The sequence below is a fragment of the Thalassophryne amazonica genome, chromosome 3 (genome assembly GCF_902500255.1).
Source record: "Thalassophryne amazonica chromosome 3, fThaAma1.1, whole genome shotgun sequence".
Taxonomy (NCBI): Eukaryota; Metazoa; Chordata; class Actinopteri; order Batrachoidiformes; family Batrachoididae; genus Thalassophryne; species Thalassophryne amazonica.
This window is the reverse complement of record NC_047105.1, coordinates 97201556-97216404: the sequence shown is the minus strand read 5'-3', so window position 1 is coordinate 97216404 and position 14849 is coordinate 97201556. Positions and strand designations below refer to the sequence as shown.

The window sequence follows — 14849 nt, the reverse complement described above, 5'->3', positions numbered from 1 at the left end:
CGCTGTGTGGCATTTGTGCACAAATCCTTGCACCTGCAAAGGCACCGCAAGTGGTGACTGACATTCACAAGAGTGCTGCCCCACATTTGAGCAACACCTGTGCTATGTACGTAGATTACTCATGATTTCTGACCCTATTTTTAGTGTCAGTCCTTGCGACATTTGGCCCACAATTTGGCAACATACGCTAATGTGTTGTAAATACCAATTCAGTGAGATTCCACCTGAAAATGATCACTAACTCGCATATTTTGTTGCAAATTTGTGTCTCCAACTACTCCCCAACAGTTGCACCCCAGTGAGATACTATCCTAAGGCCGAGTTCAAAAATAATGAAGCCTAACTGCTGATTTGCATTGCATTTGTCATGAACAAGCCATTATTTTATTTAGCACCATCCAGATTTATCTGTGAGTTGCCTATAGTCTCTTTAACAGGTACTGAAAATTTCATGGAAAAATTCTGCAAGGTTCCAGAGATATGCACAAAATTTACCCCAACAATTGCACTTTTTCATCAATTTTGTGTGACATTTATATTTAGCATTATCATTTAAAGTTGAATGTTAATGAAATACCTTGTATTTTGTCAGTTTGTTTGTTTGTGCTTCATACTAACACACAGTAATACATTTTGTAAAGGTAGAAATGTCATTTCCTAGAAAAACATCATGTTTCTAAAGCAAGGTAAAACTGTTGCAAGCATAATGCTGAGAATAAGTCTCTGATTTATTTGTGTCAAAACCATAGCTATATCCTACTCTGCTTCAGCAGAATAATTATATTACTTGTTCAATAATACCAGGAACTAATGGACAGAATTTCTTTGTTTCAGGCTCCTGCAGACTAAAGAAGATACCTCCAAGCATTACGCTCTAGCACATTATAGTATATATGCACTGATAATTTCTAGCAATGACTGAACTGAGACCAATAGAAATATTGAAACTCTGATATATAACCATGCCTAAAATGATAACATTTCACAAAAAAGACCACTTTTAAATTTTGATGGTTATGTCACAGTTTGGCTTCATTATTTTTGAACTAGACCCTAATCAAAACACAGTTGCATTTTTATAGTGAATTGGTGCATCAACTTTCATCAATTTTTATAAATTTGTAAACACTGTATGCCCCGTAATTTGGAGATGTATGAAATAATATAGGATTATTAACCGAGCAAGAGGTCTGTACGGGAAAATATCAGACCGAGGTGTTGACAGTACGGACCGAGCGTTACCGAAAAACACAGAGGTCTGATATCCCCATACAGACCGAGCAAGCGAGGTTAATAATTCTTTTTTTTTTCTTTTTTTTATGGCTATTATAGATATAAACACGCAAACTTACAGTATCGCCCGAATATGCTACTGTTGGTGTTGGGCTTGTTCGTTTTCTTCACCTCCACTTACTTAACAGGTGCTGTTACACCTGTTAAGTAAGTGGAGGTGAGATGTTAGCTGGTAAGCTTTCAATCTGTGTGTGTTTTTTGTTTCTGATGCTGTTGAGATATTTATGGAGCATGTTCATGTCTGACTTGGTTTTTCTAATCATGTTTTTAGCTTCCTGGTTTGTAATGAAAATATGCACTGCGGACCGATTGTCATGGTAACCGGTCCGATATGGGAAAATATCCCACCAGTAATCAGCCAATCAGAGCATGCATGGCGTCGCAGCCATATAATGACAGTATTTATTGTTTCTAATACTGGAAGACATGGACTCTCACTGCATGTTACAGGGTACATGACAAGGCTTTGTTTTTCACAGAAAATGTGACTGATGTTGTTGACATGGCTGTGGCTGCTGTATTCAGAGCTGATTTGTTTACCTGCAGGTTGAGTGTGACAGTGATCAGCACCCAGGTAGCAGACATGGCACCATAGCCCACCCAGAGCAAGAGTCTCCTTCCGATGTTCTCGATCAGAAAACCCTGTTATCAATGATCAGTGATGTAATTAGAAAGGCAAATAATTGAGATCAATTGTTAAGATGTATAGTACTGTGTGAAAGTTGAAGGCACATTTAAAGCAACTAAACATACCAAAACAATAATGGAGAGCTACACTTACATACAGTGAGGAAAATAAGTATTTGAACACCCTGCGATTTTGCAAGTTCTCCCACTTAGAAATCATGGAGGGGTCTTAAATTTTCTAATTTCTAATTAACGTTGAAATTTTCGATGACTCGTCCAATCATGTCAACATAAGAAGGGAAATCAGGCACATGCCAGCTGACATGACTGGACGAGTCATCGAAAATGTCAACGTTCGTGTTGCTGCAGTTATTCGTCAAAGAGGAGCCTGGATAGAACATATTATCAACTATTAAGGACAGACCACCAAAAATGTTTCAATTTCTATCAGATTTGAAGGACATAATCTCCCATCATTCTGTTAATGTTTGGTGAAGGAATTTTCAAAATAACTCATCTGAGTAAAAAATGAGATCAAAAAGAAAATAGGGTGTTTTTTTTGGACCACCCTGTAGGTAAATCCTTGCTGGTGTTTTCAGCATCATCAGCATCATCATCATCATCATCATCATCATCATCACCTGCACCATGCCGCTGCAAACGAGAGAAATTCTCATATAACACTCGCTGTGATGGTTTTTCTGCTGCCAACATGTGAACGCAGCATTATAGTAGTGCTTTGATATTTTCATCAGCAAACATGTTGCAGTGACATCTGAAAACAAGACAGTCTTACTTAACTTATCACCAGTGATGCCGGTAATGCGTTCTACTCTGACCACTTTTTTTAGTAACGAGTAATCTAAGGCGTTAATCTTTCCGAATCAGTAATCAGATTAAAGTTACTTCTCCATGTCACTGTGCGTTACTATTATTTTTGCATTGTGGGTTGATAGCAGCATTAAACTTGGTCCGTGGGCAGGAGGTCGGGGTTCGACTGAACTACACACTTTAAACGAGCTGTGAGCTTTTCATCCGTGGTTTTTTGCAGCAGCTACGACTCGTCCAGACCTCTTAAAGCGTGGTGACAACAGCACACCTGCACTGAGCTTTACAAATACATTTTTATGCTTTTTTTTTCTCCGAGCCGCTCCGTATCTGCTGCTAAAAACAGCTGATCCTCCGCGACGCGTCAACAACTAACACTATTTTCCACTCAAATGCACATAAACTCTCTTTCTGAGGACCACATGATGTGAAAACGCAATAAAACTTTCTTACCTGTAAATCTGGTCATGTTTTCTGCATAAATAAATGTTATCCATTCTTTGTGCTCAAACGCCAAAGCAGGGGCGAATCCAGATGGAATGGGGGCGTGGGGCAGGGATGTGCCCCCCCTCCCCCCCACAACACCCCTAGATTAAAGGTCCAGTTTTGAAGCCGTTTTTTTTTTTTTTTACTACAGCTACTAATACTACTTAAAATAATAATAATTTCGACAAGTAAAATGTTTAGAGAGAATTTAAATGTTAGAAAAATGTTAGAATGAATTTAATAGTTACATTTATAAACAATGTAGGTTAGAAATTGCAAGTTTACTGTTACAGTGCTGTCAACAGTTAAATATGAGGTCAAGAAAGAGGGTCTTTATTTTACTTTTTATAAAACAAGTATTTCTTTTCATTGAAGCCAAGAAAGGGTGAGTTTTGGCAAAACAAGTATCATTGTCATGTTGAGGTAGCAGAGGGTTGTTGTCAGCAGCTGGGGAAAGTAACTAAAAAAAGTAACTAGTAATCTAACTTAAGTTACTTTTCCAATTGAGTAATCAGTAAAGTAACTAAGTTACTTTTTCAAGGAGTAATCAGTAATCAATAATTGGATTACTTTTTCAAAGTAACTGTGGCAACACTGCTTATCACATATTGATGTTTGGTAAAAATGAGCCTTTTGCATCAGAATGTGATAAGGTGGGTGTGAGACTGCTTTGCTGAAAACTAACAGATCAAAATGTCCAAGTTGTTCTGATGACTTGAAAATAAGAAAAAGATCAACTGTCATGAGGTTGCACAATTCATACTATTTTTATTTATTTCACGGCCTTTATGCCTCATTGTCAGTGCTTTAACACTAACACTCTGACCCTACATGTTTTTACTGCCAGTGGACTAAACAGTGAGTGAGGTGAAAATACTCACAGAGCTGATGGAGGTCAGAATTTCACATATTCCAAGAGCCAGTGTGATGTAACGTATCTGTCAATGGGACACCTGTCTTCAGGAAGATGTCAAAGGAGAAGATGCTGATCTGTGAAAAATGAACATTTGAATTTTTGAATTTGAATTTTACAAATGGGCACAAATGTGTGGTTAATGTGAGAATTATTTAGGGCCCTATTTTGACAACAGTGCGTTATCTAAAATGCGGAGTGCAAGTGTAGCTATTGTATGTCCAAATCCACTTTGCTACTTACAGTGAGGAAAATAAGTATTTGAACACCCTGCAATTTTGCAAGTTTCCCCACTTAGAAATCATGGAGGGGGCTGAAATTTTCATCTTAGGTGCATGTCCACTGTGAGAGACATAATCTAAAAAAAAAAAATCTGGAAATCACAATGTATGACTTTTAAATAATTTATTTGTATGTTACTGCTGCAAATAAGTATTTGAACACCTACCAACCAGCAAGAATTCTGGCTTTACACAGACCTGTTAATTTTTCTTAAGAAGCCCTCTTATTCTGCACTCTTTACCTGTATTAATTACACCTGTTTGAACTTGTTACCTGTATAAAAGACACCTGTTCACACACTCAATCAATCACACTCCAACCTGTCCACCATAGCCAAGACTAAAGAGCTGTCTAAGGACACCAGGGACAAAACTGTAGACCTGCACAAGGCTGGGATGGACTACAGGACAACAGGCAAGCAGCTTAGTAGAAAACAACAACTGTTATGATTATTTATTAGAAAGTGGAAGAAACACAAGATGACTGTCTCTCCCTCGGTCTGGGAGTCCATGCAAGATCTCACTTTGTGGGGTAAGGATGATTCTGAGAAAGCTCAGAACTACACAGGAGGACCTGGTCAATGACCTGAAGAGAGCTGGGACCACAGTCACAAAGATTACATTAGTAACACATGATGCTGTCATGGTTTAAAATCCTGCAGGGCAGCAAGGTCCCCCTGCTCAAGCCAGCACATGTCCAGGCCCGTTTGAAGTTCACCAGTGACCATCTGGATGATCCAGAGGAGGCATGGGAGAAGGTCATGTGATCAGATGGGACCAGAATAGAGCTTTTTGGAATCAACTCCCCTATTGCTCCCGGTGTGTAGTGAGCGCCTTGTTTGGCAGCACCCTGACATCGTGGTGAATGTGAGGCATAATTGTAAAGCACTTTGAGCGTCTGATACAGATGGAAAAGCACTATATAAATGCAGTCCATTTACCATTTAACTCCACTTACCATGTTTAGAGGATGAGAACAACCCCAAGAAAACCATCCCAACTGTGAAGCATGGGGGTGGAAACATCATATTCTGGGGGTGCTCTTCTGCAAAGGGGACAGGACGACTACACCATATTGAAGGGAGGATGGATGGGGTTATGTATTGTGAGATTTTGGCAAACAACCTCCTTCCCTCAGTAAGAGCACTGAAGATGGGTCGTGGCTGGGTCTTCCAGCATGACAATGACCCCAAACACACAGCCACGGCAACTAAGGAGGGGCTCCGTAAGAAGCATTTCAAGGTCCTGGAGTGGCCTGGCCAGTCTCCAGACCTGAACTCAATAGAAAATCTTTGGAGGGAGCTGAAACTCCAAACCTGAAAGATTTGGAGAAGATCTGTATGGAGGAGTAGACCAAAATCCCTGCTGCAGTGTGTGAAAACCTGGTGAAAAACTACAGGAAACGTTTGACCTCTGTAATTGCCAACAAAGGCTACTGTACCAAATATTATCATTGATTTTCACAGGTGTTCAAATAATTAGTTGCAGCAGTAACATACAAATAAATTATTAAAAAATCACATTGTGATTTCTGGATTTTTTTTTTTTTTTTTTTAGATTATGTCTCTCACAGTGGACATGCACCTAAGATGAAAATGTCAGACCCCTCCATGATTTCTAAGTGGGATAACTTGCAGAATCGCAGAGTGTTCAAATACTTATTTTCCTCACTGTATATATTTACTGTGTGTACACAAAATTATTCTGAATCTTGGTCATCGTAGAAGTGTATGCGTGTGCATGACTGCTGTCCGCTCCCATCTTTGACCATGGATGGATGTAGACACTCCAAATAATATATACTTTGTCTGTGTCTTTCACTGTGAAGACAAAGCCATTTTGTCACATGCCAGAGAACAACACATAACTGAAAAAGACCAGAAAACATGCAATTAAACCAAATGTGAAATTGGGACAGTTATTGGAGAAGTGAAGGACAAGAAGTGGATTTAATCCTTCAGCGGTGCTCCAGAATAATGAACAAAAGAAAAGACCTCGGAATGGAAAAAATTACATGTAAATAGGTAGGCGTGGTGTGTGTGTGTGTGTGTGTGTGTGTGTGTGTGTGTGTGTGTGTGTCTGTGTGTGTGTGTGTGTGTGTGTGTGTGTGTGTGTGTGTGTGTGTGTGTGTTGTGTGTGTGTGTGTGTGTGTGTGTGTGTGTGTTTAAAGAAATAATACTCCAAATCAGAAAAAGTTGGGATGATATGGAAAATGCAAATTACAAAAAGAAAGTGATTCTTAAATTTACTTTCATGTTTTTTTTGTTATTTTAGAGATGTGGGAATGGATTAGTTCCTGCCTGGGTGATTGCCATCCAGGACCCAAGGCGGTCCTGTGGTGTTGTGGATGTGGCAAGGCGCAGCATCAGCGCATGCTCCCAGACTTGACCTGGCAGACACACCATGACTGACAGAACTGACACCAGGTTAACCTATTGGCAACTGGTTTTGATCAAATCAAATCAATTTTATTTATATAGCGACAACAACAGTTGCCCCAAGGCACTTTATATTGTAAGGCAAAAGCCAAACAATAATTACAGAAAACCCCAACGGACAAAACGACCCCCTATGAGCAAACACTTGGCGACAGTGGGAAGGAAAAACTCCCTTTTAACAGGAAGAAACCTCCAGCAGAACCAGGCTCAGGGAGGGGCAGTCTTCTGCTGGGACTGGTTGGGGCTGAGGGGAGAGAATCAGGAAAAAGACATGCTGTGGAGGGGAGCAGAGATCGATCACTAATGATTAAATGCAGAGTGGTGTATACAGAGCAAGAAGAGAAAGAAACACTCACTGCATCATGGGAACCCCCCAGCAGTCTAAGTCTATAGCAGCATAACTAGGGATGGTTCAGGGTCACCTGATCCAGCCCTAACTATAAGCTTTAGCAAAAGGAAAGTTTAAGCCTAATCTTAAAGTAGAGAGGGTGTCTGTCTCCCTGATCTGAATTGGGAGCTGGTTCCACAGGAGAGGAGCCTGAAAGCTGAAGGCTCTGCCTCCCATTCTACTCTTAAAAACCCTAGGAACTACAAGTAAGCCTGCAGTCTGAGAGTGAAGCGCTCTATTGGGGTGATATGGTACTAAGAGGTCCCTAAGATAAGATGGGACCTGATTATTCAAAACCTTATAAGTAAGAAGAAGAATTTTAAATTCTATTCTAGAATTAACAGGAAGCCAATGAAGAGAGGCCAATATGGGTGAGATAAGCTCTCTCCTTCTAGTCCCCGTCAGTACTCTAGCTACAGCATTTTGAATTAACTGAAGGCTTTTCAGGGAACTTTTAGGACAACCTGATAATAATGAATTACAACAGTCCAGCCTAGAGGAAATAAATGCATGAATTAGTTTTTCAGCATCACTCTGAGACAAGACCTTTCTAATTTTAGAGATATTGCGCAAATGCAAAAAAGCAGTCCTACATATTTGTTTAATATGCGCATTGAAGGACATATCCTGATCAAAAATGACTCCAAGATTTCTCACAGTATTACTAGAGGTCAGGGTATGCCATCCAGAGTAAGGATCTGGTTAGACACCATGTTTCTAAGATTGTGGGCCAAGTACAATAACTTCAGTTTTATCTGAATTTAAAAGCAGGAAATTAGAGGTCAATCCATGTCTTTATGTCTATAAGACATTCCTGCAGTTTAACTAATTGGTGTGTGTCCTCTGGCTTCATGGATAGATAAAGCTGGTATCATCTGCGTAACAATGAAAATTTAAGCAATGCTTTCTAATAATACTGCCCAAGGGAAGCATGTATAAAGTGAATAAAATTGGTCCTAGCACAGAACCTTGTGGAACCTCCATAATTACCTTAGTCTGTGAAGAAGACTCCCCATTTACATTAACAAATTGTAAGCTATTAGATAAATATATTCAAACCACTGCAGCGCAGTGCCTTTAATACCTATGGCATGCTCTAATCTCTGTAATAAATTTTATGGTCAACAGTATCAAAAGCAGCACTGAGGTCTAACAGGACAAGCACAGAGCTGAGTCCACTGTCTGAGGCCATAAGAAGATCAATCAATCAATCAATCAATTTTATTTATATAGCGCCAAATCACAACAAACAATTGCCCCAAGGCGCTTTATATTGTAAGGCAAGGCCATACAATAATTACGTAAAAACCCCAACGGTCAAAACGACCCCCTGTGAGCAAGCACTTGGCGACAGTGGAAGGAAAACTCCCTTTTAAACAGGAAGAAACCTCCAGCAGAACCAGGCTCAGGGAGGGGCAGTCCTTCTGCTGGGACTGGTTGGGGCTGAGGGAGAGAACAGGAAAAAGACATGCTGTGGAGGGGAGCAGAGATCAATCACTAATGATTAAATGCAGAGTGGTGCATACAGAGCAAAAAGAGAAAAAAACACTCAGTGCATCATGGGAACCCCCCAGCAGTCTAAGTCTATAGCAGCATAACTAAAGAATGGTTCAGGGTCACCCGATCCAGCCCTAACTATAAGCTTTAGCAAAAAGGAAAGTTTTAAGTCTAATCTTAAAAGTAGAGAGGGTGTCTGTCTCCCTGATCTGAATTGGGAGCTGGTTCCAGAGGAGAGGAGCCTGAAAGCTGAAGGCTCTGCCTCCATTCTACTCTTACAAACCCTAGGAACTACAAGTAAGCCTGCAGTCTGAGAGTGAAGCGCTCTATTGGGGTGATATGGTACTATGAGGTCCCTAAGATAAGATGGGACCTGATTATTCAAAACCGTATAAGTAAGAAGAAGAATTTTAAATTCTATTCTAGAATTAACAGGAAGACAATGAAGAGAGGCCGATATGGGTGAGATATGCTCTCTCCTTCTAGTCCCCGTTAGTACTCTAGCTGCAGCATTTTGAATTAACTGAAGGCTTTTCAGGGAACTTTAGGACAACCTGATAATAATGAATTACAATAGTCCAGCCTAGAGGAAATAAATGCATGAATTAGTTTTTCAGCATCACTCTGAGACAAGACCTTTCTAATTTAGAGATATTGCGTAAATGCAAAAAAGCAGTCCCTACATATCTGTTAATATGCGCTTTGAATGACATATCCTGATCAAAAAATGACTCCAAGATTTCTCACAGTATTAATAGAGGTCAGGGTAATGCCATCCAGAGTAAGGATCTGGTTAGACACCATGTTTCTAAGATTTGTGGGGCCAAGTACAATAACTTCAGTTTTTATCTGAGTTTAAAAGCAGGAAATTAGAGTCATCCATGTCTTTATGTCTGTAAGACAATCCTGCAGTTTAGCTTATTGGTGTGTGTCCTCTGGCTTCATTGGGTAGATAAAGCTGGGTATCATCTGCGTAACAATGAAAATTTAAGCAATGCAGTCTCCTCCTCCTCATCAAAGAATTTGGCTCTCTGTGGGACTGTTTAACACAGAGACTGCTACCTGCTGCTTTGGACTTTGAACTAATAGTCTTTTCAAGACTTTTTTACCTTTTTTACCTTTTTATTTTTTATTTTTTTACTTTTTACTTGACTCTACTGGTGGTCGGCTCTCACTGCGGTATTGGTATCACTTCTTGTTCCGGAGCACAGCGGTGTTTTTCTGTATCTGTTAGCTGTTTGATCTGCGCAGTTAGATTGATCTAGTTATCTAGATACGATTTGTTTCCCAGTGTAATCTTTACGTGCCTTAACTAAAGCACTCCTTCTGCTGAATCACCTCTAAATTATTTACACATTATCGCTTTGCGTGTTTTAGGAATCCGCTAGCTTAGCGTAGCTACTAGCTCTTAGGCCGATTTAGCATGGCGGCTTCTCCTGTCTCTCCCGCACTTTTCTGCTCTGGGTGTGAAATGTTTAGTTATTCCTCGGCCTTCCTTAGCAGTAATGGTACTTGTAATAAGTGTAGCTTAGTCGTAGCTTGGAGGCCAGGCTGGGCGAATTGGAGACTCGGCTCCGCACCGTGGAAAATTCTACAGCTAGCAAGGCCCCTGTAGTCCGGTGCGGACCAAGGTAGCTTAGCCGCCGTTAGTTCCCCCCTGCAGATCCCGAGCAGCCGGGAAAGCAGGCCGACTGGGTGACTGTGAGGAGGAAGCGTAGCCCTAAACAGAAGCCCCGTGTACACCGCCAACCCGTTCACATCTTTAACCGTTTTCCCCACTCGACGATACACCCGCCGAGGATCAAACTCTGGTTATTGGCGACTCTGTTTTGAGAAATGTGAAGTTAGCGACACCAGCAACCATAGTCAATTGTCTTCCGGGGGCCAGAGCAGGCGACATTGAAGGAAATTTGAAACTGCTGGCTAAGTCTAAGCGTAAATTTGGTAAGATTGTAATTCACGTCGGCAGTAATGACACCGGTTACGCCAATCGGAGGTCACTAAAATTAACATTGAATCGGTGTGTAACTTTGCAAAAACAATGTCGGACTCCTGTAGTTTTCTCTGGGCCCCTCCCCAATCAGACCGGGAGTGACATGTTTAGCCGCATGTTCTCCTTGAAGTGCTGGCTGTCTGAGTGGTGTCCAAAAAATGAGGTGGGCTTCATAGATATTGGCAAAGCTTCTGGGGAAAACCTGGTCTTGTTAGGAGAGAACGGCAGCCATCCCACTTTGATGGAGCAGCTCTCAGTTCTAGAAATCTGGCCATTTTCTTAAATCCTCCAAACCGTGACTATCCAGGTGTTGGGACCAGGAAGCAGAGTTGGTAGTCTTACACACCTCTCTGCAGCTTCTCTCCCTCCCCCTGCCATCCCCTCATTACCCCATCCCCGGTAGAGACGGTGCCTGCTCCCAGACTACCAATAACCAGCAAAACTTATTTAAGCATAAAAATTCAAAAAGAAAAAATAGATATAGCACCTTCAACTGCACACAGACTAAAACAGTTAAATGTGGTCTAGTAAACATTAGGGTCTCTCTCTTCTAATCCTGTTGGTAAATGATATATAATTGATCAACATATTGATTTATTCTGCCTAACAGAACCTGGTTACAGCAGGATGAATATGGTAGTTTAAAATGAGTCACACCCCCGATTCACACTAACTGTCAGAATGCTCGTAGCACGGGCCGTGGTGGAGGATTAGCAGCAATCTTCCATTCCACTTATTAATTAATCCAAACCCAGACAGAGCTTTAATTCATTTGAAAGCTTGTCTCTTAGTCTTGTCCATCCAAATTGGAAGTCCCAAAAAACCAGTTTATTTGTTATTATCTATCGTCCACCTGGTCGTTACTGTGAGTTTCTCTGTGAATTTTCAGACCTTTTGTCTGACTTAGTGCTTAGCTCAGATAAGATAATTATAGTGGGCGATTTTAACATCCACACAGATGCTGAGAATGACAGCCTCAACACTGCATTTAATCTATTATTAGACTCTATTGGCTTTGCTCAAAAAGTAAATGAGTCCACCCACCACTTTAATCATATCTTAGATCTTGTTCTGACTTATGGTATGGAAATAGAAGACTTAACAGTATTCCCTGATAACTCCCTTCTGTCTGATCATTTCTTAATAACATTTACATTTACTCTGATGGACTACCCAGCAGTGGGGAATAAGTTTCATTACACTAGAAGTCTTTCAGAAAGCGCTGTAACTAGGTTTAAGGATATGATTCCTTCTTTATGTTCTCTAATGCCATATACCAACACAGTGCAGAGTAGCTACCTAAACTCTGTAAGGGAGATAGAGTATCTCGTCAATAGTTTTACATCCTCATTGAAGACAACTTTGGATGCTGTAGCTCCTCTGAAAAAGAGAGCTTTAAATCAGAAGTGTCTGACTCCGTGGTATAACTCACAAACTCGTAGCTTAAAGCAGATAACCCGTAAGTTGGAGAGGAAATGGCGTCTCACTAATTTAGAAGATCTTCACTTAGCCTGGAAAAAGAGTCTGTTGCTCTATAAAAAAGCCCTTCGTAAAGCTAGGACATCTTTCTACTCATCACTAATTGAAGAAAATAAGAACAACCCCAGGTTTCTTTTCAGCACTGTAGCCAGGCTGACAAAGAGTCAGAGCTCTATTGAGCTGAGTATTCCATTAACTTTAACTAGTAATGACTTCATGACTTTCTTTGCTAACAAAATTTTAACTATTAGAGAAAAAATTACTCATAACCATCCCAAAGACGTATCGTTATCTTTGGCTGCTTTCAGTGATGCCGGTATTTGGTTAGACTCTTTCTCTCCGATTGTTCTGTCTGAGTTATTCTCATTAGTTACTTCATCCAAACCATCAACATGTTTATTAGACCCCATTCCTACCAGGCTGCTCAAGGAAGCCCTACCATTATTTAATGCTTCGATCTTAAATATGATCAATCTATCTTTGTTAGTTGGCTATGTACCACAGGCTTTTAAGGTGGCAGTAATTAAACCATTACTTAAAAAGCCATCACTTGACCCAGCTATCTTAGCTAATTATAGGCCAATCTCCAACCTTCCTTTTCTCTCAAAAATTCTTGAAAGGGTAGTTGTAAAACAGCTAACTGATCATCTGCAGAGGAATGGTCTATTTGAAGAGTTTCAGTCAGGTTTTAGAATTCATCATAGTACAGAAACAGCATTAGTGAAGGTTACAAATGATCTTCTTATGGCCTCGGACAGTGGACTCATCTCTGTGCTTGTTCTGTTAGATCTCAGTGCTGCTTTTGATACTGTTGACCATAAAATTTTATTACAGAGATTAGAGCATGCCATAGGTATTAAAGGCACTGCGCTGCGGTGGTTTGAATCATATTTGTCTAATAGATTACAATTTGTTCATGTAAATGGGGAATCTTCTTCACAGACTAAAGTTAATTATGGAGTTCCACAAGGTTCTGTGCTAGGACCAATTTTATTCACTTTATACATGCTTCCCTTAGGCAGTATTATTAGACGGTATTGCTTAAATTTTCATTGTTACGCAGATGATACCCAGCTTTATCTATCCATGAAGCCAGAGGACACACACCAATTAGCTAAACTGCAGGATTGTCTTACAGACATAAAGACATGGATGACCTCTAATTTCCTGCTTTTAAACTCAGATAAAACTGAAGTTATTGTACTTGGCCCCACAAATCTTAGAAACATGGTGTCTAACCAGATCCTTACTCTGGATGGCATTACCCTGACCTCTAGTAATACTGTGAGAAATCTTGGAGTCATTTTTGATCAGGATATGTCATTCAAAGTGCATATTAAACAAATATGTAGGACTGCTTTTTTGCATTACGCAATATCTCTAAAATCAGAAAGGTCTTGTCTCAGAGTGATGCTGAAAAACTAATTCATGCATTTATTTCCTCTAGGCTGGACTATTGTAATTCATTATTATCAGGTTGTCCTAAAAGTTCCCTAAAAAGCCTTCAGTTAATTCAAAATGCTGCAGCTAGAGTACTGACGGGGACTAGAAGGAGAGAGCATATCTCACCCATATTGGCCTCTCTTCATTGGCTTCCTGTTAATTCTAGAATAGAATTTAAAATTCTTCTTCTTACTTATAAGGTTTTGAATAATCAGGTCCCATCTTATCTTAGGGACCTCGTAGTACCATATTACCCCAATAGAGCGCTTCGCTCTCAGACTGCAGGCTTACTTGTAGTTCCTAGGGTTTGTAAGAGTAGAATGGGAGGCAGAGCCTTCAGCTTTCAGGCTCCTCTCCTGTGGAACCAGCTCCCAATTCAGATCAGGGAGACAGACACCCTCTCTACTTTTAAGATTAGGCTTAAAACTTTCCTTTTTGCTAAAGCTTATAGTTAGGGCTGGATCAGGTGACCCTGAACCATCCCTTAGTTATGCTGCTATAGACGTAGACTGCTGGGGGGTTCCCATGATGCACTGTTTCTTTTTCTTTTTGCTCTGTATGCACCACTCTGCATTTAATCATTAGTGATCGATCTCTGCTCCCCTCCACAGCATGTCTTTTTCCTGGTTCTCTCCCTCAGCCCCAACCAGTCCCAGCAGAAGACTGCCCCTCCCTGAGCCTGGTTCTGCTGGAGGTTTCTTCCTGTTAAAAGGGAGTTTTTCCTTCCCACTGTAGCCAAGTGCTTGCTCACAGGGGGTCGTTTTGACCGTTGGGGTTTTACATAATTATTGTATGGCCTTGCCTTACAATATAAAGCGCCTTGGGGCAACTGTTTGTTGTGATTTGGCGCTATATAAAAAAATTGATTGATTGATTGATTGATTAATAGTACTGCCTAAGGGAAGCATGTATAAAGTGAATAAAATTGGTCCTAGCACAGAACCTTGTGGAACTCCATAATTAACCTTAGTCTGTGAAGAAGATTCCCCATTTACATGAACAAATTGTAATCTATTAGATAAATATGATTCAAACCACCGCAGCGCAGTGCCTTTAATACCTATGGCATGCTCTAATCTCTGTAATAAAATTTTATGGTCAACAGTATCAAAAGCAGCACTGAGGTCTAACAGAACAAGCACAGAGATGAGTCCACTGTCTGAGGCCATAAGAAGATCATTTG

At 40.4% G+C, this 14849-nt stretch overlaps 1 protein-coding gene across 1 annotated transcript in view; it reads right to left on the bottom strand.

Annotated features, from left to right (window-relative positions):
• slc2a9l1 (solute carrier family 2 member 9, like 1) overlaps positions 1 to 14849 on the bottom strand; it is a 69227-nt gene that overhangs the window by 11358 nt on the left and 43020 nt on the right. Inside the window, 3 exon segments of the mRNA XM_034167710.1 lie at positions 1834 to 1935; positions 4116 to 4176; positions 4178 to 4224. Coding sequence (XP_034023601.1) covers positions 1834 to 1935; positions 4116 to 4176; positions 4178 to 4224 — 210 coding nt within the window.